A 25,541-nucleotide genomic window follows, 5' to 3' on the forward strand; every position below is an offset into this window, starting at 1 on the left:
GATAGGAGATCACCCACCTGTACTTGGGATGGCTGCTCCACATAAGGAGACCTCAGGACAGTGGTGAAATCCTGCCGGTTCTGTCCGGCTCGCACGAACTGGTAACAGTGGAGACACGTGGTTCGGCGAACTAGTAATGGTTGCAGCACGAGGCTCCGCCCACCCGCCTAGACATCATTACTTCCTGGTTTTAACCAGGAAGTAACCCATTTTTAACCCTCTGCGCATGCGCAGAGGGTCAAAAATTGGACTTGAAAATGGCACACGTGCTTCCGAACTGATAGGGGAGGTAAGTAGATTTTCACCCCTGCCTCATGACATTGGTCCCCTATGGGTGTGAGTGCTGGTAGATAAGAGTTTAACACTACAACTGATGCAGAGCCTTTTAAAGGCTACAGAGTTTGTTAATCTTTCTTCTAATCATTTTTGCAAATTATTTATCTAATCATCTAAAAGCTATTAGAGATTTTCAAAATGAGAAGCTTGAAAACCTACCTGGTAAATGTATTTTCATTTCTGAATGAAAGAAAAATTATCTATAAATGTAAAAATTTTAAATTAAACCATTTTTTTGGTTCAAAATCTTAAAGCTAAATAAGATTTTGAACCAAGAAAATTATAAACAAATTAAGGATCCAGATAAGCATAGAATATTGAAACTTTTACAACAAAATTATGGAAGTAAATAGCTTTTTCTGAAAAGCTTTTACTTTGTCTACTGTAATCATAAAACAAATTAAAAAGCTTATAATTTAAATTGAACACTAAAGGGGATTAGAGATTCCCTATTCCCACTAAAGGGGATTAGACTTAAAAGGACAAAATAACTGCCTTTGTTTTTAATTAGGATCTGTAAAATAACACAAAACATAACATTTGAAATATTAAAAGTCTTTGATGATGAGGCCAGAAATTAGTAGCCAGAAGCAATGACAGATGTGAAACAAATAGTGAAAATAGTGGAATCCAAAACATTGGATTAACAAAAAGTTGATAATAAATATGAATTTACAACGGTTGCAGCATCCCAGGATCACATTATCAACATTTGCAACATTCCCAGCAGCTTCCAACAAGAAAATTCAATGGCAGAAGGTAGATTCACTTAATGGCCTATGATGATTTGCTTAACAACTGTGACAAAAAGGTAAAAAAAATTGGATGCAAGTCATTTAATGCCTACAATGCTTACCGATGGAAGTTCCTGTCCCAATTGTGATTGTCAATCGAGGATTACCTATATAGCAATTATAAAACCAATCTAGATACGTCAATGAAAGTAGAACCAGCCTCTAAAACAATAATCTCTCAAAGTTTTCTAGCTATTCTGTTATGGTAATTTTATAGAAACCATATCTGTAATGCTCCACTTGTGCTAGTGCCAACAACATGAAGCAGAAAATAGACAATGCATGTGGCCTGTGAGCATTGTTTGAAAAGTCAATAAATTTGCTGCTTCTATCCCAAAAGAATGCTACCAAGCATTTTCAACTCCTCCAGGGCTCAGTACCATGACCACTAGTTTCGAGCATGCCACTTACTATACCGCTGATTGGCACACCAAATATTTGCAGCCTGCTCTCTGGTATTAAGTATTCATTGCACATTTTATCTTGTTTTGTTTCCAGTGTATGATTTCCAGATAGTACTAGCCACTTTTCCATCTCAGTTTAGCCCAAAAGGTTAACTCTCAAATGGAAAGGTCCAAGATCTGATAACTAACATTCAAACAACTTAGTCACCTTCAGCTTGGAGGAAGGGGAGTTCTCAGCATAATTTTGCACTATTTCCTTCTCATTCGATTTTTCTTTGTACTAGAATTGATTTACACACAGTCTCATTTAGCAACAATTGGGACCCGTAGCACATAGTGAGGCAGTGGTTAAGTAAAACCGCAACTCTTTATGATCTTCCTTTGTTTTTTAGTTGATTAATTTGGTGCTGATTGAGAAGAAGCAAAGTTTGATCTACATACATCTTATAAACAAATGTTGGTCTCTAGTGCTGTAATAAAAAATAACAGTCTCTCCTATAATAAATTTTACATGAACTTGTGTCTTCATAAGCACAGCTGTGCATCAAATGCAATATAACAGATTGGCCGTACCTTAAACTTTGTTTATAAACTTTGTCTCAACTTTTTTGCAAGAACATAAAAGGACAATCTAATAGAGATAACCATGAAAAGGCCTAGGAAAACTCCTTTTTTGTAGCCTAAAATATCAAATATCATAGAATGAATTTAGGGACTAAGCCAATGCTGCATTACACTTAGTCATCATTGCTGAAGCTACAATTGGGTTCACAGATTCTATTATGTGCAAATCAACAAACATTATTATGGTTCAACACACAACCTTTGATCACAGCCACCAAATACGACCTAATTCTCTAAAAAGATTTCAGTGTCATCTCTGCTTACACCACCTCTATATTCTGCTCTTACAGAATGGCTGGGTTCATGTATTGCTTTGGTTGGATTTTACTTACTATGATATGGGAAACTACCAATTAGAAACATTAAACATTGAAACTTTCAACTTTAGGCTGTGTTAAAGCAATGCATAAAGAACCCATAATTTACAGACTTCAGGGCCTAAGGCAAAACTACAGAAAGCTTTTTATTATCTCATAAAACAGGACCATCATAATATAGTTTGTTTTGGCTTAGGCTTGAATACAGCCATTTGGTTTGCAATATAACATTTGTTTAACACATGATGTCTACCCACCATTTTCATCATATTATGTGAAGACCAGCATTAGATTTGAAGTTGGTTTTCTTAGTCAAGATGACCCCCCTTTTCTGGTTACAAAAGTCACAAGTGTGTCAGTTTAATCCCTTGCCCCAATGTCTATAGTAATAATAATACTTTCGACAATAAAAATCAGTCCATATTTTAATTTATTGAGCCAATGGCCATTTTTAGACTTTTAAAAAAAGTTGAAATTAAATTCAATACAGAGTGCATTTTCTTGTATTATATGATCAATTTCATTTAAAACAATAAAAATGAACATCTGCTGCTTCAAGTCATCAGCATAGTAACAGCAATAGTTGTAATCTTGTTGACAGTAAACTTTTAAGGAAAGGAGAGAATCAAATGAGAGAGAAGAAATGGTAAGGGAGGGCTTTAAAAACAGCTAGAAGATACTATTTATCTTATACCTTCTTTAGTCAGGACTCTTCCTTGATATCAGTCTAAGGGATGCCCTAACTAGGGCTGCTTTGAGGGCTTTCTATAGGCTTTTGTGCATGCATGCGGAGAAGGTCCTTCTGTCAATACTTTTGGTGAAGTGAAGTCATCCATCTCAGGCACTGAGGCAGAAGCATCTTGGCTGTGCCTTAAAACAAATTGTTCTTTCAATTTAGTTTGATGTGACTTCATAAGATAGCACCATTTTGCACAAATCTAGAGTTGAGGCTTTATGTTTATGAAAGGGATTTCATAAAGAGATTTCGGTATGACTAGTCTACTAAAAGCTATATACATTGGGACAATTTCCAAACCTCTAGGTAAATTGGCTTTCCCCTTATGAAATCAAAAATGAGTAAGACTTTCTTTCTACTCCTCCACACCAATTTCTATTTTTGATACTGGAAATTCCTGTTCATTGTATTAGCTCAAAAGGGGACAGATGCAGGGACAGCGGAAGAATGTTTAGGTCCAAAAGATACAAGGTTCATTCATCCCCAAGACACACTCCTGATTTGGAAAAAAAAATACTTATATAAGTATGCTATTATTTTGTACGAGGAGAAAAACCAAAAAAGAAAAATGATGACATTTTTAAGGGGAAAATGTGGGAGGAGTAATCAACAGATCTTTAAGATTTCTGCTTCTGTTGTTGACAAGTCTTTGGGTAGGTTGAAAAAGTCAAAAGTCATAGCTGGATTGCCTTGCCTGAGATTCTAAATTCCACTCTTGTGTTTTTACTTGGTATAGTAGGTGGTTTGACTGTCACAAGTATGATAAAAACAGGTAACACATTCGTTGACTGAAGATAAACACTTCAAAACCTAGAGGGGCACAGATATTGCACTGTGACAAATGTAATATTTAAAAGGTTTTTCTTCATAATAAAAATAATTTCATTAAAGCTTGTCAGTATTCATTCTGCTATGCAGAATTTACAGTAGAAATTGCAGTTCATTGATGGTTCCAGTGTCTTTAGAAGGCAGAGCTCCATCCAGAGATCTTCTGTCGTAAGCGAGCAACTGGTCTATTAGCCTGTGGTGATGAGAAAAATCCACAATTTAGATTAGGATTTCTCCAGTTAAGTTCTTCAATTATTTATTTATAAATAAAGGTATGCATAGGTAAGAAGACAGCATTTTACTCTTAATGTGATCTTTTTTAAAATTAGGTGGTAACACACTTCAATAAACAAATTATTTCACTTGCCAATAAAGTTAAATCCCTCACCACTCACCCCCAGCATTATAGGGAAAATTATTATTAAAAATTATTAAATTGCTAGCATTTTGTAATATTTTAAGTTTTGATGGTTTTAAGTTTTTAAGTTTGATGCACTGGTTAAGGCATCAGGCTAAAAACTATGAACACATGAGTTGTAGTTCTGCTTTAGGCACAAAGCCAGCTGGGTGACTTTGGCCAGTCCCTTTCTCTCAGCCCGAGGAAGTAGACAATGGCAAACTACTTCTAAAAAACCTTGCCGAGGAAACTTCAGGGACTTGTTCAGGAAGAGTTCAAGTATCAGACACAATTGACCAGAAGGATAAAATAGTTACTTCATGATTCTGAACTAAACCTAAGATAAACTAGATGTGACTGCATCTTATTTTTCAGTAACTATGGTAGAAACTATTAGTCACATTGATTACAAGCTCTGTAATGTGTAGCCTTGCAGTTCCATAATCCTTCCATAAAGCATTGTATGTTCATTTTTGAGAACTAGACTAATTTTCCTCAAGAAGTAATGCCAAAGATGGCTGCCCATTGGGGGACTAAATTAATTCTTTCTATAAAAAGGTATGGGGAAGGAATGGTGATGTATTCGGACAGGCTGAGAGAGGGTGGGTTGTTTTTTTAAAAAAAATTGATCTTGTGCCAAGTACATTGGGAAAAACAGAGAAAAGAATATGGGCTGCAAATAATAATTGGGAAAGAGATGTAGATGATAAAGACTGGCTAAAATAGTCTGATGGTGTTTGGGTAAATTATCACAGCATCTATCATCATTATCTACAGACCCTGGTTATCTACACATCCTGGACACAAACTATTTCAACTTCTACTCTCAAAACTACGCTATAGACGCACACCAGAACAACAAGACACTAGGGTAGTTTTTCCCGAATGTCATCACTCTGCTAAATAACTAATTCCCACAACACTGTCAAATTAACTACTAAGACTGTATTACTGTTCTTCTTCTCATCCTTACTAGTACCTATCTCTTCCCACTTATGGCTATATTCATGTTGCTTGTATGTACAACTTATATTGTTTTCATTGTTTCTTAGTATGATTCGATTGCTTATTAGTATCCTATGACTATCATTGATGAATATATTTTATTTTTTCTTTATGTACACTGAGAGCATATGCACCAAAGACAAATTCCTTGTATGTCCAATCACACTTGGCCAATAAAGAATTCTATTTTATTCTATTATGTTGAAATATTGGATGACATAAATACGTGCTATGTGGCTGATGCTATAACTTCTGACACCCACCTCTAGCATCCTGGCTTAGCAGGGAGCAGTGGTTACATAGAGGCTAGAGCATAAGTCGAGATAACAAAGAACATACTACTTGAGCCTATTTTAAGACGCAGAATGTCTACAAATTTCAGTTAGCATAAATGCTGTAACCAGGCTGCTAACTGGTATAGATTATAGGGATCACATGATAACATGCAGAAAAACTTTCATTCGTGTCAATTGCATATAATGTATCTTTTTCACTAAATGTTTAATTCTTTTAATTTTACTTATTCAATGTCAAATTTTAAATCTTTTTGTTTTAAAAGTTGTACACTCTTATAAACATTGTGTCAAGCCTGAATTTGATTGGGATGTGGGATTGTTGGTATCCTTGGACATCCTAGTATGAATTCAGCTTGACACAGCTTGGGACTGGAGGGGGCTGGATCCTTCAGTCAAAACATCATTGCTAACTGATGAGTCAGCCACATTCCACTGTCTGGCTGACCAGAGGAGGAGGAGGAGAGATGTTGCTGAGCAACCAGCTCCCACCTTGGTTGGACAATGTGACCAATGTTTTGGTAACTTGAGAAACTGAAAACTTATATTGAAGTGAAAAGCCTGGGAACGTTAGTACTGGCTTTTCACCAGTTAGTGCCAATACGGTGTGTCCAAATAAATTTGTACTTTGAGAAATCGGAATGTCTCGGAATTTGGTTTGTGATGGATGCATTAGTTGGAACCTGACATATTGCTTATATAAACTGAAGCAGAAATTACATTTTAAAAAATGCATGTGGTTACTTTAAAAAAAACACAACCAAATTGCTGGATGAGCTCATAGCACCAACTGATTCACAAACCAGCCAATTGCAATTTAGTCTAATATATTCTGCAAATCCAGCCAGTGTAGGCTAATTTGAGATTTAATGTACTATCCAAGATTTCTTTGGCAGAAATATTGTTGTTAAGAAAGGCAAAAGGTTTACTCTGTAGTGTAAGGGAGTGTAACCTGAGGCTAATGGAGTTTGAAAAAATAAAGTTATAAAAGTAAACAGTTACAGGGACACTATCAACTATGTTTTTAGAAGGAAGATTGAGCTAAATTGCATTTTTATTCTATTGTGTAAGGAGTACTAAAAAGGTCTGTACATCTTAATTTAATTAGTGCCTCATGCTTTCTTAGTTTTTGAAAAAATTAGCATATTTAAAAAGGCTGTCTGTGGATCATTATATATTTTTACTAAAGTTAAACAGACAAGCATATGTATATATTATGTTAAACAGTAGTACTAAGGGAAGTTCCTAATTTAACGTACACATTTCTGGATGTTCCATGACATACTTTACTATGAAAACAGCTACAGTGTTTCCCTGAAAATAAGACTGGGTCTTCTTTTCTTTTGACTCCCAATGATCCTTATGTACTGGGAGGTGGGGACCAGGGGGGTGGGGGAAGCTGCCCCTCTTACCAGAAGCTTGGTCCATGGAACAGCTGATCAGCGGATGACCTCCTGCTGTCACCTCGAAGAATCCCAGCCACTCTTGCATCTGATTGAGGCTGCAAAAGCAGCAGGAGGCCCCAAGAACCTTGTGCCCCCTTCAAGAACAGTCTTATGTCAATAAGTTGCAATGGCCTAAGTTCTTGGCATGCCCCAGCCTCCGCCTGCCCTGCTTGCTGGACCTGCTGCTGCTGGGACACTTTTGGCCGCTGGCAGCTGAACAGCTGCCTGTGCTGCTGCTGGCCTCACGGGGGCTCTTCGCCCTCCTGGCAGTGCTGCTTTCAGCTGTCCTGCTGGGCTGCTCCTGCCTGGTGTGGGGTGAGTTGTCTCAGATCTACCATGACTACCATGGGAGGGGGGCATGGAGCTGCAACCATCGGAGCTGACAAGTCCAATGAGGAGCAAGACTGAGGCAGCGGGACACATCAGGACAGCACTGGCCAGCCACTCATTAGCAGACCATTCTCCTGACCGTGAGTGGCACTGGCAGGCAATGAGGTGCACGGCTGGCACAAAGGACAGGGAGGCGACAGTGGGGACAGGACATCTGGTTGGCGTGGCTGGGCTGATGGCATGGTGCAGAGTCCTGGGAAGCATGGCTGGAAGTGCGTGCACAATTGCAGGGATGAACAGCTAATAAGCGGCTGTGTTGCTGCCGGAAGTCCCGTTGCCATTATCAAATCTCTATTCTTTGCACCAGCTGCACACCTTGTTGCGTGCCAGTGCCTCTCACAGCCAGACCCAGCCATGGGAGTGGTCTGCTGATGAGCAGCTGGCCGGTACTGTCTAACATGTCCCGCCATCACCGTCGCTGCCACCTCCCTGTTCTTTGCGCCAGCAGCACATGTCATTGCCTGCTGATGCCACTTGCAGCCAGATCTGGTCAGGAGAACGAACTGCTGACGAGCAGCTGGCTGGGACTGTCCTGACGTGTCTAGCCATCGCTGCCACAGCCTCTCTCATCATTGGACTCACCAGCTCTGATGGTTGCAGCTCCGTGCCTCCACCCCCACCTCCAGGTATGGCAAGCCCCAGATCAGGACTCAACAAAGGGCCCTCAACTGAGAGGTTGCCTGGTGCTGTGACAGGGCTGGGGCTGGCAAGAGTGTGCAAGAAACACCTCCAGGTGCCAGAGAGATAGAACGAGAGGTCACAATTAAAGAGCCCAGCTGCCATTAGCTGACCGGGGAAGGGAAGGGCTACCTCCTGTGCTGGCCATGCCCACCCCTTCACTAGGGCTTACTTTTGGGGTAGGGCGTATATTAGGCCCACCCCAAAAAATCAAGCTAGGACTTATTTTCTGAATGGGTCATATTTTCAGGGAAACACGGTATTAAATTAAAATTAATTTACCTGGATTTTAAATATGTTTGAATTTGTGTCTAAGAGGCAATCAAACCTTTTAGAATTTTAAAGATCAGTACCAGCATCTTACATTGTGCTTGATAAGCAATATATAAATTTGACTTTGAAGAAGAAGGACAGAAAAAATATTGGTGCTTTCAATGTTTAACTTTGGTGTTAAAGAAGATACATGGAAATACTATGGATATCCAAGAAAATGAATACCTAGATCATCAAACAAATCAACCCAGAGTTTTCACTAGTCATATAAATGACAACTGTCAAATTATTATACTTCAGATATATTTCGGTATATGAAGATCTCTAATGACATCACCATGCAAATAATAGAGCTATGCTGTGAAGTATTGACTCAGATGTGCTAAATCATGGTTTGCTCATTATGGTTTACCAAATAAGCCAAAATTAGTGATTTGCAAATCCTAAAGTTGAGATTCTAACATGTGCTAAAGTAAACCAATGACATAACCAATCTTTTCTAAAGATACCCTCCAAATAGTACTAAATTTTAATAGTAATCTTAAATTAATACTAATTAGTTTAATACTGATACTTTGACTGTGATAAACATGAGTTATAGGATTTGAAATCTAATACTTATGAGACCATTACATTGCCAGAAACTAGTCTATACAATTACAAGGATGGTTTACCAGTGAATAACTAAAATTAACCAAACAATCCAGATTATGGTTCAATGAGATTTGTAAAACAACTCATTAAGATTTGTAAAACATGGCATACGGTGCAAAATACAGACATCCAGCAATAGTTAATTCAACAAATCATTATTTAGTTCAATGGGTGGTCTAGGTTTTAGATGAAAGAAAAATATCCTAAAGGGTCCAGAATCAAGAATAGGTATATATTAAAGAGCTAACAGAAAATAGCATAAAGAAAAGAAACACATCTGAGAAAAAAGAGCATTTGTGTGTTTTACTGACAGACTTCACAAAAGTCTGTGTTTTACACAGCACTTAAAAATAATCCTTGGTTAGAAGCCATCAGGAAATACCAGAGTTGTAATACTGAAAAGTTGAAAAACATTCTAGAAGAAGGCAATGGCCAATCACCTTCAAAGCCATTGCCAAGATCAATATAGAATTATTTTCATGTGGCTACCAGCAGGGCATCTTTACTTTTTAAATAACCAGCCAAAACCTAGCTGCAGACTAAATCATACTGTAGTAGGCAAACAACTCCTGTTTTGTTGGGGGAAGGGGAACATTTTGTTTTTAAATGTTTTCCCTCCAGGCCTTTCATTCCTGGGGGTCACATCCTTGCCCTAAAATTTTTTGGAAGGCTACTTGAGAGCCTTATCAAGGAACTCAATCCAGGCCAGCTGCTGATTCAGGGTTAATTTCTTTTTCCAGTTGCAGATAACTGAGCCAGAATGTTTTCTATACTTACTTATCAGCCTTATGGATGCGGGTCAGAATGGCCAGGGCTGTAAAATTTTGGTAATGAACCTACCTTCTGGGAGAGCTGTCCTCTATTAGGGGTGTGAATGGTTGCTTGTTGCCTATTTGACTAATATCATATGCCTTTGCTTTCCAAAAGTGCACAAAAAGCATGCCAATTTGTATATTGGGGCTGTTGATTACAGAATAAACAGATTTCAGTTGCCTGCCTTATGTGATAATTGGCTACTTCATACCAGGGCAAAACAAAATCAGCATTTGGCTGGGCCAATTCATGATTTGGCTATCAATGTTGATAGAAGACGGTCTTTCTTTAGGTCTTTCTTTCTTAATCCCTCTCTTTATTTCAATTATTTAAAACTGTATATGGAAATCAAGCTTAATGTATTTTCAGTTATGTCACCAATAAAACATATACTTTCACCTCAGCTAGGTAACTATCAGAATGTAACGTTTTGGTGCCTCCTTTGTGTGAAAAATGAGTTAGGTAGGTCTCTCAATAATATAAGGTTAATTATACAACTGATCAAGTGAAGTCAAGGTCTGAAAATACAACATCTCTCCAAGGCCTACAAAGAAAGTGGATGGATTTATTCAGCATACAAATGTATAAGACATTTATATGAAAGAAGACAATAAATTAGGGATGCTAGCTCTATACTTCAGATTTTGGTGTTGTTGTTTCAACTTTGGTATAGAATAGGTTTATGGCAGGCATGGCTTTTACTATCTGCTCCTGCTAGACTGATCTTCAACTCATTATCAATCTGCTATTAAATTCCACACCCAAAAGCTGATTTTATATATATAGTCTAGCATTTAAATAAACCTCATGTTAGTGGCTTATTAGAACTTAATATTAGATCTTATTAGATTAATATTATTAAGATCTTATTAGATAATGTTATTAAGATCTTATTAGATTAATATTATTAAGATCTTATTAGATTAATATTATTAAGATCTTATTAGATTAATATTATTAAGATCTTATTAGAACTTAATATTAGATCTTATTAGATTAATATTATTAAGATCTTATTAGATAATGTTATTAGGTAACATTCAGGTCCAGTAATATCTACAACTGCATAAATGAGGACAGCAAACGTAAGTTCATTTATACTATAAACTCAATTGCGAAAACCAACCCTGCCTATAGTAAACTTAGATCACGTCCTGATCTATCTTTTCTGCAACGGATACGTTCTCGTGAACTCCGCACAGAACTTAAACGAAGACAAGATAATGGTGAATCCAACCTATATATTGACTACCGTGCTGATTGCATAAAAAATAAAACCTTCAATCAAAAACTCACCACCAAAACCCCCATCACCCAAAACATCCAACCAGCTGTCCCAATGTTCAATCAAGTTCCCATAACCCAAAACATCCAACCAGCCATCCAACCATCCAACCAGCTGTCCCAATGTTCAATCAAGTTCCCATCACCCAAAAGCTGATTTTATATATATAGTCTAGCATTTAAATAAACCTCATGTTAGTGGCTTATTAGAACTTAATATTAGATCTTATTAGATTAATATTATTAAGATCTTATTAGATTAATATTATTAAGATCTTATTAGATTAATATTATTAAGATCTTATTAGATAATGTTATTAGGTAACATTCAGGTCCAGTAATATCTACATCTGCATAAATGAGGACAGCAAACGTAAGTTCATTTATACTATAAACTCAATTGCAAAAACCAACCCTGCCTACAGTAAACTTAGATCACGTCCTGATCTATCTTTTCTGCAACGGATACGTTCTCGTGTGACTCCGCATAGAACTTAAACGAAGACAAGACAATGGTGAATCCAACCTATATATTGACTACAGTGCTGATTGCATAAAAAATAAAACCTTCAATTAAAAACTCACCACCAAAACCCCCATCACCCAAAACATCCAACCATCCAAACAGCCATCCAACCAGCCATCCAAACAGCCATCCAACCATCCATCCAAACAGCCATCCAACCAGCTGTCCCAATGTTCAATCAAGTTCCCATAACCCAACCATCCATCCAAACAGCCATCCAAACAGCCATCCAACAAACTATCCAACCAACCATCCAACCAGCCATCCAACCAGCCATCCAACCAACTATCCAACCAACCATCCATCCATCCATCCAAACAGCCATCCAACCAGCTGTCCCAATGTTCAATCAAGTTCCCATCACCCAAAACATCCATCCATCCAACCATCCATCCATCCATCCAACCACCTATACAACCACCTGTTGTACATAACCTTCAACCAACAAAACTAGGTATGCACGCCCCTTACCTCTTCAACACCAATCACTACAGATCTTAAATGCAAATTGATAAATGCAAGAAGTATTGTTAACAAATTACCTGAATTTATCCTCTTATTAACTGGATAACAAATGAATGTACAACTGATCAAGTGAAGTCAAGGTCTGAAAATACAACATCTCTCCAAGGCCTACAAAGAAAGTGGATGGATTTATTCAGCATACAAATGTATAAGACATTTATATGAAAGAAGACAATAAATGTTAGGGATGCTAGCTCTATACTTTAGATTTTGGTGTTGTTGTTTCAACTTTGGTATAGAATAGGCTTTTACTATCTGCTCCTGCTAGACTGATCTTCAACTCATTATCAATCTGCTATTAAATTCCACACCCAAAAGCTGATTTTATATATATAGTCTAGCATTTAAATAAACCTCATGTTAGTGGCTTATTAGAACTTAATATTAGATCTTATTAGATTAATATTATTAAGATCTTATTAGATTAATATTATTAAGATCTTATTAGATTAATATTATTAAGATCTTATTAGATTAATATTATTAAGATCTTATTAGATTAATATTATTAAGATCTTATTAGATTAATATTATTAAGATCTTATTAGATTAATATTATTAAGATCTTATTAGATAATGTTATTAGGTAACATTCAGGTCCAGTAATATCTACATCTGCACAAATGAGGACAGCAAATGTAAGTTCATTTATACTATAAGCTCAATTGCTAAAACCAACCCTGCCTACAGTAAACTTAGATCACGTCCTAATCTATCTTTTCTGCAACGGATATATTCTCGTGAACTCCGCACAGAACTTAAACGAAGATAAGACAATGGTGAATCCAACCTATATATTGACTACCGTGCTGATTGCATAAAAAATAAAACCTTCAATCAAAAACTCACCACCAAAACCCCCATCACCCAAAACATCCTACCAGCCGTCCCAATGTTCAATCAAGTTCCCATCACCCAACCATCCATCCAACCACCCATCCAACCAGCTGTGCCAATGTTCAATCAAGTTCCCATAACCCAACGATCCATCCAACCACCTATACAACCACCTGTTGTACATAACCTTCAACCAACAAAACTAGGTATGCACGCCCCTTACCTCTTCAACACCAATCACTACAGATCTTAAATGCAAATTGATAAATGCAAGAAGTATTGTTAACAAATTACCTGAATTTATCCTCTTATTAAACAGTGGTACATATGATATTATATTTGTTTGTGAAACATGGCTGTTCCCTCCCTGATTCCATTGTTTCAAACAAAGAACATCAAGTTTATCGATCAGATCGTGAAAACCGAAGAGGTGGTGGAGTGGCTATCTTTTACAAAAAGTCACTGAATCTAAAAAACATTCAAGTTGCACATAAACTTTCTCTTCCTGAAACTATTGTATGCGACCTATCCCTTAACACCACACTTCAATTCTTACTATGCTACAGAGCCCCTGACTATGACATTACTCATGCAAATATTTTAACCTCACTGCTAACATGGGCTACCTCTTGCCCATATCCTCTCATCTTCCTGGGTGACCTAAATCTATCTCCTATTAACTGGATAACAAATGAATGTACAACTGATCCAATCCATATTACACTATACAACGCTGTTACAAACCTAGGTCTTGAACAACTTGTAACTAACAATACAAGACTCAACAACTGCTTTGACCTCATCTTCTGCAACAATACAAACTCAATTTATGGACTAGAAATAAAAGAACCCTTTTCCAACAGCGACCACTGCATGATTGACTATCCTCTTATTAACTGGATAACTAATGAATGTACAACTGATCCAATCCATACTACACTATACAACGCTGTTACAAACCTAGGTCTTGAACACCTTGTAACTAACAATACAAGACTCAACAACTGCTTTGACCTCATCTTCTGCAACAATACAAACTCAATTTATGGACTAGAAATAAAAGAACCCTTTTCCAACAGCGACCACTGCATGATTGACTATCCTCTTATTAACTGGATAACAAATGAATGTACAACTGATCCAATCCATACTACACTATACAACGCTGTTACAAACCTAGGTCTTGAACAACTTGTAACTAACAATACAAGACTCAACAACTGCTTTGACCTCATCTTCTGCAACAATACAAACTCAATTTATGGACTACAAATAAAGAACCCTTTTCCAACAGCGACCACTGCATGATTGACTATCCTCTTATTAACTGGATAACAAATGAATGTACAACTGATCAAGTGAAGTCAAGGTCTGAAAATACAATATCTCTCCAAGGCCTATGAAGAAAGTGGATGGATTTATTCAGCATACAAATGTATAAGACATTTATATGAAAGAAGACAATAAATTAGGGATGCTAGCTCTATACTTCAGATTTTGGTGTTGTTGTTTCAACTTTGGTATAGAATAGGTTTATGGCAGGCATGGCTTTTACTATCTGCTCCTGCTAGACTGATCTTCAACTCATTATCAATCTGCTATTAAATTCCACACCCAAAAGCTGATTTTATATATATAGTCTAGCATTTAAATAAACCTCATGTTAGTGGCTTATTAGAACTTAATATTAGATCTTATTAGATTAATATTATTAAGATCTTATTAGATAATGTTATTAAGATCTTATTAGATTAATATTATTAAGATCTTATTAGATTAATATTATTAAGATCTTATTAGAACTTAATATTAGATCTTATTAGATTAATATTATTAAGATCTTATTAGATAATGTTATTAGGTAACATTCAGGTCCAGTAATATCTACAACTGCATGAATGAGGACAGCAAACGTAAGTTCATTTATACTATAAACTCAGTTGCTAAAACCAACCCTGCCTATAGTAAACTTAGATCACGTCCTGATCTATTTTTTCTGCAACGGATATGTTCTCGTGAACTCCACATGGAACTTAAACGAAGACAAGACAATGGTGAATCAAACCTATACATTGACTACCGTGCTGATTGCATAAAAAATAAAACCTACAATCAAAAAATCACCACCAAACCCTCCATCACCCAAAACATCCAACCAGCCATCCCAATGTTCAATCAAGTACCCATCACTCAACCATCCATCCAACCAGCTGTCCCAATGTTCAATCAAGTTCCCATCACCCAAAACATCCATCCATCCATCCATCCATCCAACCAGCTGTCCCAATGTTCAATCAAGTTCCCATAACCCAACCATCCATCCAACCACCTATACAACCACCTGTTGTACATAACCTTCAACCAACAATACTAGGTATGCACGCCACTTACCTCTTCAACACCTATCACTACAGATTTTAAATGCAAATTGATACATGCAAGAACCATTGTTAACAAATTACCTGAATTTATCCTCTTATTAAACAGTGGCACATATGATATGATATTTGTTTGTGAAACATGGCTGTTCCTCCTGATTCCATTGTTTCAAACAAAGAACATCAAGTTTATCGATCAGATCGTGAAAACCGAAGAGGTGGTGGAGTGGCTATCTTTTACAAAAAGTCACTGAATCTAAAAAACATTCAAGTTGCACATAAACTTTCTCTTCCTGAAACTATTGTATGCGACCTATCCCTTAACACCACACTTGATTCTTACTATGCTACAGAGCCCTGACTATGACATTACTCATGCAAATATTTTAACCTCACTGCTAACATGGGCTACCTCTTGCCCATATCCTCTCATCTTCCTGGGTGACCTAAATCTATCTCCTATTAACTGGATAACAAATGAATGTACAACTGATCCAATCCATATTACACTATACAACGCTGTTACAAACCTAGGTCTTGAACAACTTGTAACTAACAATACAAGATTCAACAACTGCTTTGACCTCATCTTCTGCAACAATACAAACTCAATTTATGGACTAGAAATAAAAGAACCCTTTTCCAACAGCGACCACTGCATGATTGACTATCCTCTTATTAACTGGATAACAAATGAATGTACAACTGATCCAATCCATATTACACTATACAACGCTGTTACAAACCTAGGTCTTGAACAACTTGTAACTAACAATACAAGATTCAACAACTGCTTTGACCTCATCTTCTGCAACAATACAAACTCAATTTATGGACTAGAAATAAAAGAACCCTTTTCCAACAGCGACCACTGCATGATTGACTTTCGTTTCAATATACGCCCTTACATAAATCGCCATAACAATAGTATTCCTAACTACAACTTCAAAAAAGCCAACTATGACCTTATAAACAACGATCTCTCATCTCTGGACTGGCAAAATCTGTTCTCAACCTGTATAACTGCTGAAGACCACTACAGAGTTTTCCTACTTGAAATCAATAGAGTCATTAAACTATACATACCACAAACGACCATCAAGATCAGGAAAAGCAAATTACCCATATCAATAAAAAGCTTCAATCAAAACTCACCACCAAAACCCCATCACCCATCCACCCATCCAATCACCTATACAACCACCTGTTGTACATAACCCTCAACCAACAAAACTAGGTATGCACGCCACTTACCTCTTCAACACCAATCACTACAGATTTTAAATGCAAATTGATAAATGCAAGAAGCATTGTTAACAAATTACCTGAATTTATCCTCTTATTAAACAGTGGCACATATGATATGATATTTGTTTGTGAAACATGGCTGAACTTATCCCTCCCTGATTCCATTGTTTCAAACAAAGAATATCAAGTTTATCGATCAGATCGTGAAAACCGATGAGGTGGTGGAGTGGCTATCTTTTACAAAAAGTCACTGAATCTAAAAAACATTCAAGTTGCACATAAACTTTCTCTTCCTGAAACTATTGTATGCGACCTATCCCTTAACACCACACTTCGATTCTTACTATGCTACAGAGCCCCTGAGTACGACATTACTCATGCAAATATTTTAACCTCACTGCTAACATGGGCTACCTCTTGCCCATATCCTCTCATCTTCCTGGGTGACCTAAATCTATCTCTTATTAACTGGATAACAAATGAATGTACAACTGATCCAATCCATACTACACTATACAACGCTGTTACAAACCTAGGTCTTGAACAACTTGTAACTAACAATACAAGACTCAACAACTGCTTTGACCTCATCTTCTGCAACAATACAAACTCAATTTATGGACTAGAAATAAAAGAACCCTTTTCCAACAGCGACCACTGCATGATTGACTATCCTCTTATTAAACAGTGGTACATATGATATTATATTTGTTTGTGAAACATGGCTGTTCCCTCCCTGATTCCATTGTTTCAAACAAAGAACATCAAGTTTATCGATCAGATCGTGAAAACCGAAGAGGTGGTGGAGTGGCTATCTTTTACAAAAAGTCACTGAATCTAAAAAACATTCAAGTTGCACATAAACTTTCTCTTCCTGAAACTATTGTATGCGACCTATCCCTTAACACCACACTTCAATTCTTACTATGCTACAGAGCCCCTGACTATGACATTACTCATGCAAATATGTTAACCTCACTGCTAACATGGGCTACCTCTTGCCCATATCCTCTCATCTTCCTGGGTGACTTAAATCTACCTCTTATTAACCCGATAACAAATGAATGTACAACTGATCCAATCCATACTACAACTGATCCAATCCAAACGTAGGTCTTGAACAACTTGTAACTAACAATACAAGACTCAACAACTGCCTTGACCTCATCTTCTGCAACAACACAAACTCAATTTATGGACTACAAATAAAAGAACTCTTTTCCAACAGCGACCAATGCATGATTGACTTTTGTCTCAATATACACCCTTACATAAATCGCCATAACAATAGTATTCCTAACTACAACTTAAAAAAAGCCAACTATGACCTTATAAACAACGATCTCTCATCTCTGGATTGGCAAAATCTGTTCTCAACCTGTATAACTGCTGAAGACCACTACAGAGTTTTCCTACTTGAAATCAATAGAGTCATTAAACTATACATACCACAAACGACCATCAAGTTCAGGAAAAGCAAATTACCCATATCAATAAAAAAGCTTCAATCCAAAAAGAAAATCCCTCTGGAGAAGAAACAAAAAGGGCTAAGTAGCAAATTTCAAAAATCGCTACAGAAATATATGCAACCAAATAAAAACTGAATGCACAAATTACCACACCAAGCAGGAAGAGGACCTTCTGTGCACAAATTCCAGTCGTGCCTTTTATAATTTTGTTAACAATAAACTTAAAGACTCAAGATCCCACCACTAAAAGATTCTAACGGAAAAGAATGCAATGACGAAACAGTTAAAGCAAACCTCTTTAACACATTCTTTGGCTCAGTTTTTGTTAATAGTGATGACACATATCCGACATTCCCAAATCGTACTAGCAATGAGTATGACGACTTAACACATATAGATTTCACAGAAGATAATGTTGGAAAAGCTCTTCATAACTTGAAACCATCTCTATCTATTGGACCTGACAGACTATGTGCATACTTCTTAAAAAACTTTCAACAAATATAGCAGAACCCCTAAGCATAATCTTTGATAAAGCTTTCATGACCAGTTCCCTTCCCAAACTTTGGTCACTAGCCAGTCATCCCAATCTTCAAAAAAGGAGACCCCAACTTAGTTGAAAATTACAGACCAATCTCTCTATGCTGCGTCATCTGCAAAGTAATGGAAACAATCATCAACCAATCCATTACCTTCCACTTAGAAATAAACAACCTACTCTCTAATAAATAATTTGGTTTCAGAAAAAAATTATCATGTAACTTACAACTTCTCCACTGTAAAAACATATGGACTATAAATCTTGATCAAGGCAAAGCAATAGATGCAATCTACATAGACTTCTGCTGCAAAGCTTTTGACTCAGTAGTACACAATAAACTCCTCCTAAAACTAAAATCCTATGGCATTTCAGGACCCCTTCACAATTGGATATCTGCTTTTCTGTCTAACAGACAACAAGTGGTTAAAATTGGCAATGCTCTATCAAATCCTGTTCCTGTCAAGAGTGGCATTCCTCAAGGTAGCGTTCTTGGACCAACACTCTTCATACTATACATAAATGATCTTTGTCACCATATCTCAAGTAATTGTGTTCTCTTTGCTGATGGATGTCAAACTATTTAACACCACTGACAATACATCTACCATTCAAAAAGACCTTGATCTTCTAACCGCTTGATCTAAAACTTGGCAACTCCAAATCTCAACCAGCAAATACTCAGTCTTACATATTGGAAAAAAGAACCTAAATACTAAGTACATACTTGATGGACATTACCTTACAGATGACCCCCCCACCCTGTCAAAGACCTTGGAGTTTTCATATCAAATGATCTAAGTGCCAAATCCCACTGCAACTACATTGCAAAAAAGGCTCTAAGAGTTGTAAACCTAATCTTATGTAGCTTCTTTTCCAAAAACACTACACTACTAACCAGAGCATATAAAACATTTGCTAGGCCAATCCTTGAATACAGCTCACCTGTCTGGAACCCACACCACATTTCTGACATCAATACAATTGAACGTGTCCAGAAATATTTTACAAGAAGAGTTCTCCACTCCTCTGAAAACAACAAAATACCTTATCCTACCAGACTTGAAATCCTAGATTTAGAAAACTTAGAACTCTGTCGCCTTCGACAAGACCTAATTTTAACTCATAGAATCATCTATTGTAATGTCCTTCCTGTTAAAGACTACTTCAGCTTCAATTACAATAATACAAAAGCAACCAATAGATTTAGACTTAATGTTAACCGCTTCAATCTAGATTGCAGAAAATATGACTTCTGTAACATAGTTATCAGTGTTTGGAACACATTACCTGACTCTGTGGTCTCTTCTCATAATCCCAAAAGCTTTAACCAAAAACTTTCTATTATTGACCTCACCCCATTTCTAAGAGGACTATAAGGGGCGTGCATAAGAGCACAAACGTGCCTACCATTCTGTCTTATTGTTTTTTTATTCTTATACATATATGCTTATACTTCCTCATATTTCCTCATATATATGTTTATATACTATATAACCATTTTGTGTGATGTTTATGTGTATTGCTGTGACAAAAATAAATAAAATAAATAAAATAAAATAAATAAATAAATATCAAAAGTAACATTAGTAAGTCTGCACCCACCTAAACATATCTACTTATGAAAGAGAAATGTGCTGTTGAGGTTCTTATCAAGTATACTACTTATAAATATCTACAGTTATAGACATTACAACAGTTGTATTAACCTCTGGATACAACATCTGGATGTATCTGCATACAAAATCAGGAATATCAAAAGCAGGACAAGTTTGCATGCTCTTGTTTTTCCTAAAAGACAGAAATGGCAACCTCAAGATGTCTAATGCTTGTTTCCAGAATGTTTTTCTTGATTATTTCTTCATTGTTTTAGAAACTAAAACTTACTGGGCCAAATCTCAGGCTAAGCAGCATAAGTATTTTCTAATTTTAGCATTGATTTACAGTTTTAGGACTCTTGAGGTTTGATGTGCCTGTACTCAATCCCAATTTATGAAGTAATCTGTTTGTTTCAACCATGCTTCTATGAGATTTTATGAAATGTTCCTGCAGCTGTTCTTAAAACTATACCCTCTTCCTTGCAAGAGGAATGATTTTCCCCAGAAGCTGATTTAAGAATACACTTTCAGCAAGAAAGTTTTATAATGGCCTTACATTATAGTAGTCCATTACCAGTCTCTTGGCATTATAATTTTTGGCATTTTAAAACAAGTTGGCTCTCCAGACAAAACAAGGCATGCAAGTAAATAAGAAATTCTTGATGGCACAATGACTTTATGTGGGAAAACTAAGCCCATTTACTCATTAGAAATGAATGTTAAGATAATTTGAGTTTCTCAGGTTTTATGCCAATGCAGAAGTTACCTATGAAACACTTCATTTTCTGTACTTTTTAAAACCTACCCAATTTCAAATTAAGAATGTTGCTGGCTGAGACATAATGGCATTATAACACATTTGCAAGCGGTTTCTTTCGCTGCAGACCAAAATTATCACTTGAATGATTTACAGTGCATTTCTTGTTTCAAGCATGTAAATAGGGTCCTTTCAACTGGTTGCAATAATCGCCCTTCAGTAATTACCCAAAAGCTCTTTATTATGTTCTATATAATTGCCACTTTATAAACCAGTTTCTCCTTTTAAAAATCTTTAGGCTGGAAACTTTTTTAAACATAGCAATCATTAACAGCCAATTATTCTTGGTATTAAGGAAACCTAAAGTGTAAAAAGATACTTGAGGTAGAGAACACATTGAGAGATTAAAAAATTTAAAAGAGAATTACTGTGCACTCTGCTATGCAGGAAAAGAAAGTACATAATGCTTCTTTTATGATAGCCATTTGCCTCTTTCATGCTTTTAAAAAAGTAGCCTTTCATTCTATATTAGGCAGAGGATTCTCAAAATGTTATGTTTGACTATCCATATGGATTTTGTTTTAAATCTGAACATTATGAGTAACCATTGTAAAGACTGTTTAAGACTCAGCTTTAATAACTTGCTTTGCAATCTGATTCATGTTCAAGAGACTAAAGCCCTCATTCATTCAAATACAAGAGTTGGTACTCGCATGTCAATCTATTTGTCAAAAGTAGGGAAGGAAACAGCTACTAGCATGGAATTCATACATCTTAAGTCTCTACAGTGCCACTCATTTTAAATAACCAGGAATCGTATATATAAAAAATCAGACTGGTATTTCTACCTCCCCTCCCCACTCCCTCAGTGTCTGTCTGTCTGTCTCTCCTTCCCTCTTCACCTCCCTCCCTCCCTCCCTCCCCATCCATCCATCTATCCATCCATCTATCTATGGCTATGATTCCTTCTCCTAGCTGATAAATAAAAGACCATGTAAGGCAGCCTTCTCTGGGCAGATATTGCACCAATGCACCATACTAGCTTGGGTGATAGGTCTTGCCTCAATGGCACCAAGATGGGGGAAGACTGAGGCAGAGTAAATGCCAGAGTGGGATGGACAACCCTCCTCTTCACTTTAGTGACTCATAGAATCAACGGAAAAAAACTGCCTAATTTCTGTCGGGATGTCTAGATGCGGAGGTGCCCCCTGTTGAGCAACAGATGAGTACTCCATTAAGGCGGAATATACTTAGTTAAATAGATTGTGTGAGGAGCGACTTGGCGGCTACCTGGATGAGGAGAAGCGCCGGAGCGTCCCCTAGCGGAATCACGTCGAACGCCCTTTTCGCTGCTGGGCGGGTAGGAGAGGAGCCTCATGGCCTCTCCGCAGGTAGCCTCCACTTGGCGCACCTGCTCCCGGCTGAGCCGCTCCCGCCAGGCGTGGATGGCTTCCCGCGCATCGCGGGCAGAGATGAGGAAGGGGCGCTCCGAGGAGTAGGCTGCCCCGCGGGTCATGTTGAAGACGAAGGCCTCGAGGGCGGGCAGCGCGGGAAGGTCCGCGAAACGCAGCAAGCGGCGCAACTGGGCTCGCGGCTCCAGCACCAGGTCCTCGTAGCGCACTTGCGTGTACCGGCGGCGTAGCCAGGCGGGGGCCCGGCGGGAGAAGATCAAGTCACGCAGCCAGGCTTGGCAGATCACCTCCAGGGCGCCGCCCAGGAAGAATTCGGCTCGGTGCTGCGGTTGTGTCCGGACGGCCCCGGCGATGGCCGCGGCGGCCGCGAGCGGGAGCTGCCGGCGGGGCAGTCCTCGGAACTCGGCGTGATACCTGCTCCGCAGCACCTGAATGCTCTCCCGGAGCAGCGCCTGTTTGGCCTTGAGTCGGGAATTATGGACGGCGCGGGGGTCGCGGAAAAGCTGGATGACGTGCAGGTTGAGGTCCGGGTCCCGCAGCAGCGGCAGGAGCGCCCCCAACTCCAGCAGCCTCACGTCCTTGATCACCATCACCGGGTACTTTCGGCACTCGGCTTCCAGCTCCCGCAGCGGACGGGGATGGCAGCTCCGCTCGCAGGCGGTGCCGTCGACGAGGCCCACGTCGGCGCGGGCCCGGGCCGCGTGGGGACAAAAAGGCGCCGAGCAGATCACCTTGTTGGTCCGCCATCCAAAAATGCTCGCCGTGCTCAGGTTGCCGCTCCCGCTGTCCGACTTGGCCCCGAACGAAGCGGGCAAGGGGATGAGCGGGTCGCGCCCGGCCGGCGGCGTTGCGTAGAGGCGCAGGACCGAGAAATCGCAGCGGAAGAGAGAGCGCATCATGTCCCGGAGGGCGCCCTGCAGGCTCAGCGCGTCGCCCGGATAGAGCGCTTGCCACAAGTGCCACATGGGCTCGTACAGGTAGAAGACATCCGGGTGCTGATTGAACAGTTCTCCCAGGAAAGACGAGCCGGTGCGCCAAGTGGCGTGCAAATAGATGTGCCGTTTCCCGCCCGCTCTGCTCCCCGGGCTGGGCTCCCTCCCGGTCCCGTTCCCGCCCTCAGCCTCTCCCGCCGCCGGTGGTGGCGGCGGCGGCGGCGGCTCTTCCCAACCCCAGTCGCCGAGCGCCTCCTCCAGGCTGGGGCAGCGGTGGGGCAGCTGCGCCTCCTCGCCCGCGCGCCCCCTTCTGGCTCCATAATCCAGCGTGTAAGACACAAGCAGCAGGAGCAGCAGCGTGTAGGCGGCTAAGCCCAGCGCAAATCGCCGGTGGAGCTGCCATCGCCACCTCCATCGCCCCCGGCTCTTCATGGCTCCCTCAGAACCACGCCTGAGGGAGCTGCCCTCCCCGCCGCTGTCGCCCGGTTCAAAAACAAGCTCAAACTTGAGAGGAAGGCGGAGGGGAAACCAGGGAGGTGGTGGCCGCTGCTGCAGCGGCCGCCTTCCCGACGTAGAAACACGCCCCCAGATGCCGGCAAGAGGGTGCAAGCGATCGCCAGCCCGCCGTTCCTTCAACTTAGGCTGCGGCTCCGCACTGCTTCGAGGTGATGCCAACGCATCCCGTCCTTCTGAGCGTCGCCGGCGTTGTTTTTTTTAGGTCCGCGGAAGGTTAAGGCTGGTCTAAGTGTTCCGATTACTTGGCGCGGGGGAGGGGGAGGGAGAAGTCTGTCGGAGTGGCGTTTTCCCAGACAGCCTGTATTTGCATAGGATGAAGTTGAGTGACAGTTCCCTCAGCATTCAATAACCTCACAAATCTAAATGCAAATTAAGTCATTTTAAGTTAAAAAGAGGTTTTGTTTATTTATGGCTAAAGCACTCAGTACTTGCCGTTATCTCGTTCTCCTTGCCCTGGAGATGAGGATAAATACTGAAGAGGATAATCCTTAAGCCTAAAAAGGGTGTACGCTAAGTATTGATGTGGCAAATTCTACTCTGCCTTCTCACCCTGTAATCTTCAAGGTGAGTGTTGGACACTCATAAAAGAAGACAAGTAAGCCAATAAACAATAAACATTTAGCCAAAATCCATGATTTGCAAATGATAGCTGAGTTTGCACAATTAGGTAATGGCCTCTTTTGAAGTCTGAACCCAACAGCAATACAAATTCTTAGTGAGGGGAATAGACATTATTTGATTGGACTGAAAGACTCAATTCCCAATGTTACTCAAAGGAATTCAGGGTGATTCCAGCTACCTGTAATCTAACCAACTTTATAGCATTGTGAGGTCACAACTAGTAAGTTGTTTTGGGAAAAAGCAGGAATGTTTGAGTTCCTTGGAAAAGAGATATCTAGAGAACAGAAAAAAAGCAAGCTGTAGATTTCTCTAAATGGGTCACTTCAACTGAAGATGTGTATTAATGAATAAAAGAAAGTTTGATTTCTTGGTTTCTGCTGCAGAGAACATCCGGTTCCTTGATTTTTCTAAATCTACCGTAACATATAAATAATAAATGCAATATATAAATCATAAATGTATTCCATGAGAAAAGGAGAAGGGCATCTTCACTTGGTCACACAAAGGTAAATAAGGCCATATGAGAAGGTTTTTTTAAATCCATTTAGATTTTTAAAAGTAACATTTCTCAGCATTTTGAACTATACTTGGAAATGTGTCATTAATAAAGTATATATAAAATGAGAAGAGATTCTTTTGTCTTTTGGGGAAGAGGAAGTCAGTCCTGATATACTTTCTCTAAACCCAAGTGTTTGCAAGCACTTGGGCATGGTGTGCAGATACATGCACACAGAGAAAACAATTAGGCTTTAAGACTCCAGTGACAATAATGGAGATCACGTTTAAGGCTTGATTTTGATTTTTTAAAGGCTTCTAAAATAGATATAAAGTAATTAGTTCTCCCCTACTTTGTAACAGCCCTTCTTTAAAACTGCTTCCATGTAGGCTTTTTAAAACTTCACAATAATGGAGA

The 25,541-nt window shown here is 38.9% G+C and overlaps 1 protein-coding gene across 1 annotated transcript; it reads right to left on the bottom strand.

Moving 5' to 3' along the window:
- Positions 1-107: 107 nt before the first annotated feature.
- CHST7 (carbohydrate sulfotransferase 7) lies at positions 108-25,233 on the bottom strand. The gene is made up of 2 exons (XM_058185692.1): positions 22,438-25,233; positions 108-4,232 (listed from the first exon to the last, which is right to left on the bottom strand). Exons 1-2 carry the CDS (start codon positions 23,921-23,923, stop codon positions 4,228-4,230), a joined length of 1,491 nt encoding a protein of 496 aa, XP_058041675.1. The 5' UTR covers positions 23,924-25,233; the 3' UTR covers positions 108-4,227.
- Positions 25,234-25,541: the final 308 nt, after the last annotated feature.

This window comes from Ahaetulla prasina, chromosome 5 (genome assembly GCF_028640845.1).
Source record: "Ahaetulla prasina isolate Xishuangbanna chromosome 5, ASM2864084v1, whole genome shotgun sequence".
Classification (NCBI taxonomy): domain Eukaryota; kingdom Metazoa; phylum Chordata; class Lepidosauria; order Squamata; family Colubridae; genus Ahaetulla; species Ahaetulla prasina.

Bases quoted from the DNA above. Each gene is read 5' to 3' on its own strand.
- CHST7 (XM_058185692.1), bottom strand. From the start codon at position 23,923: ATGAAGAGCCGGGGGCGATGGAGGTGGCGATGGCAGCTCCACCGGCGA.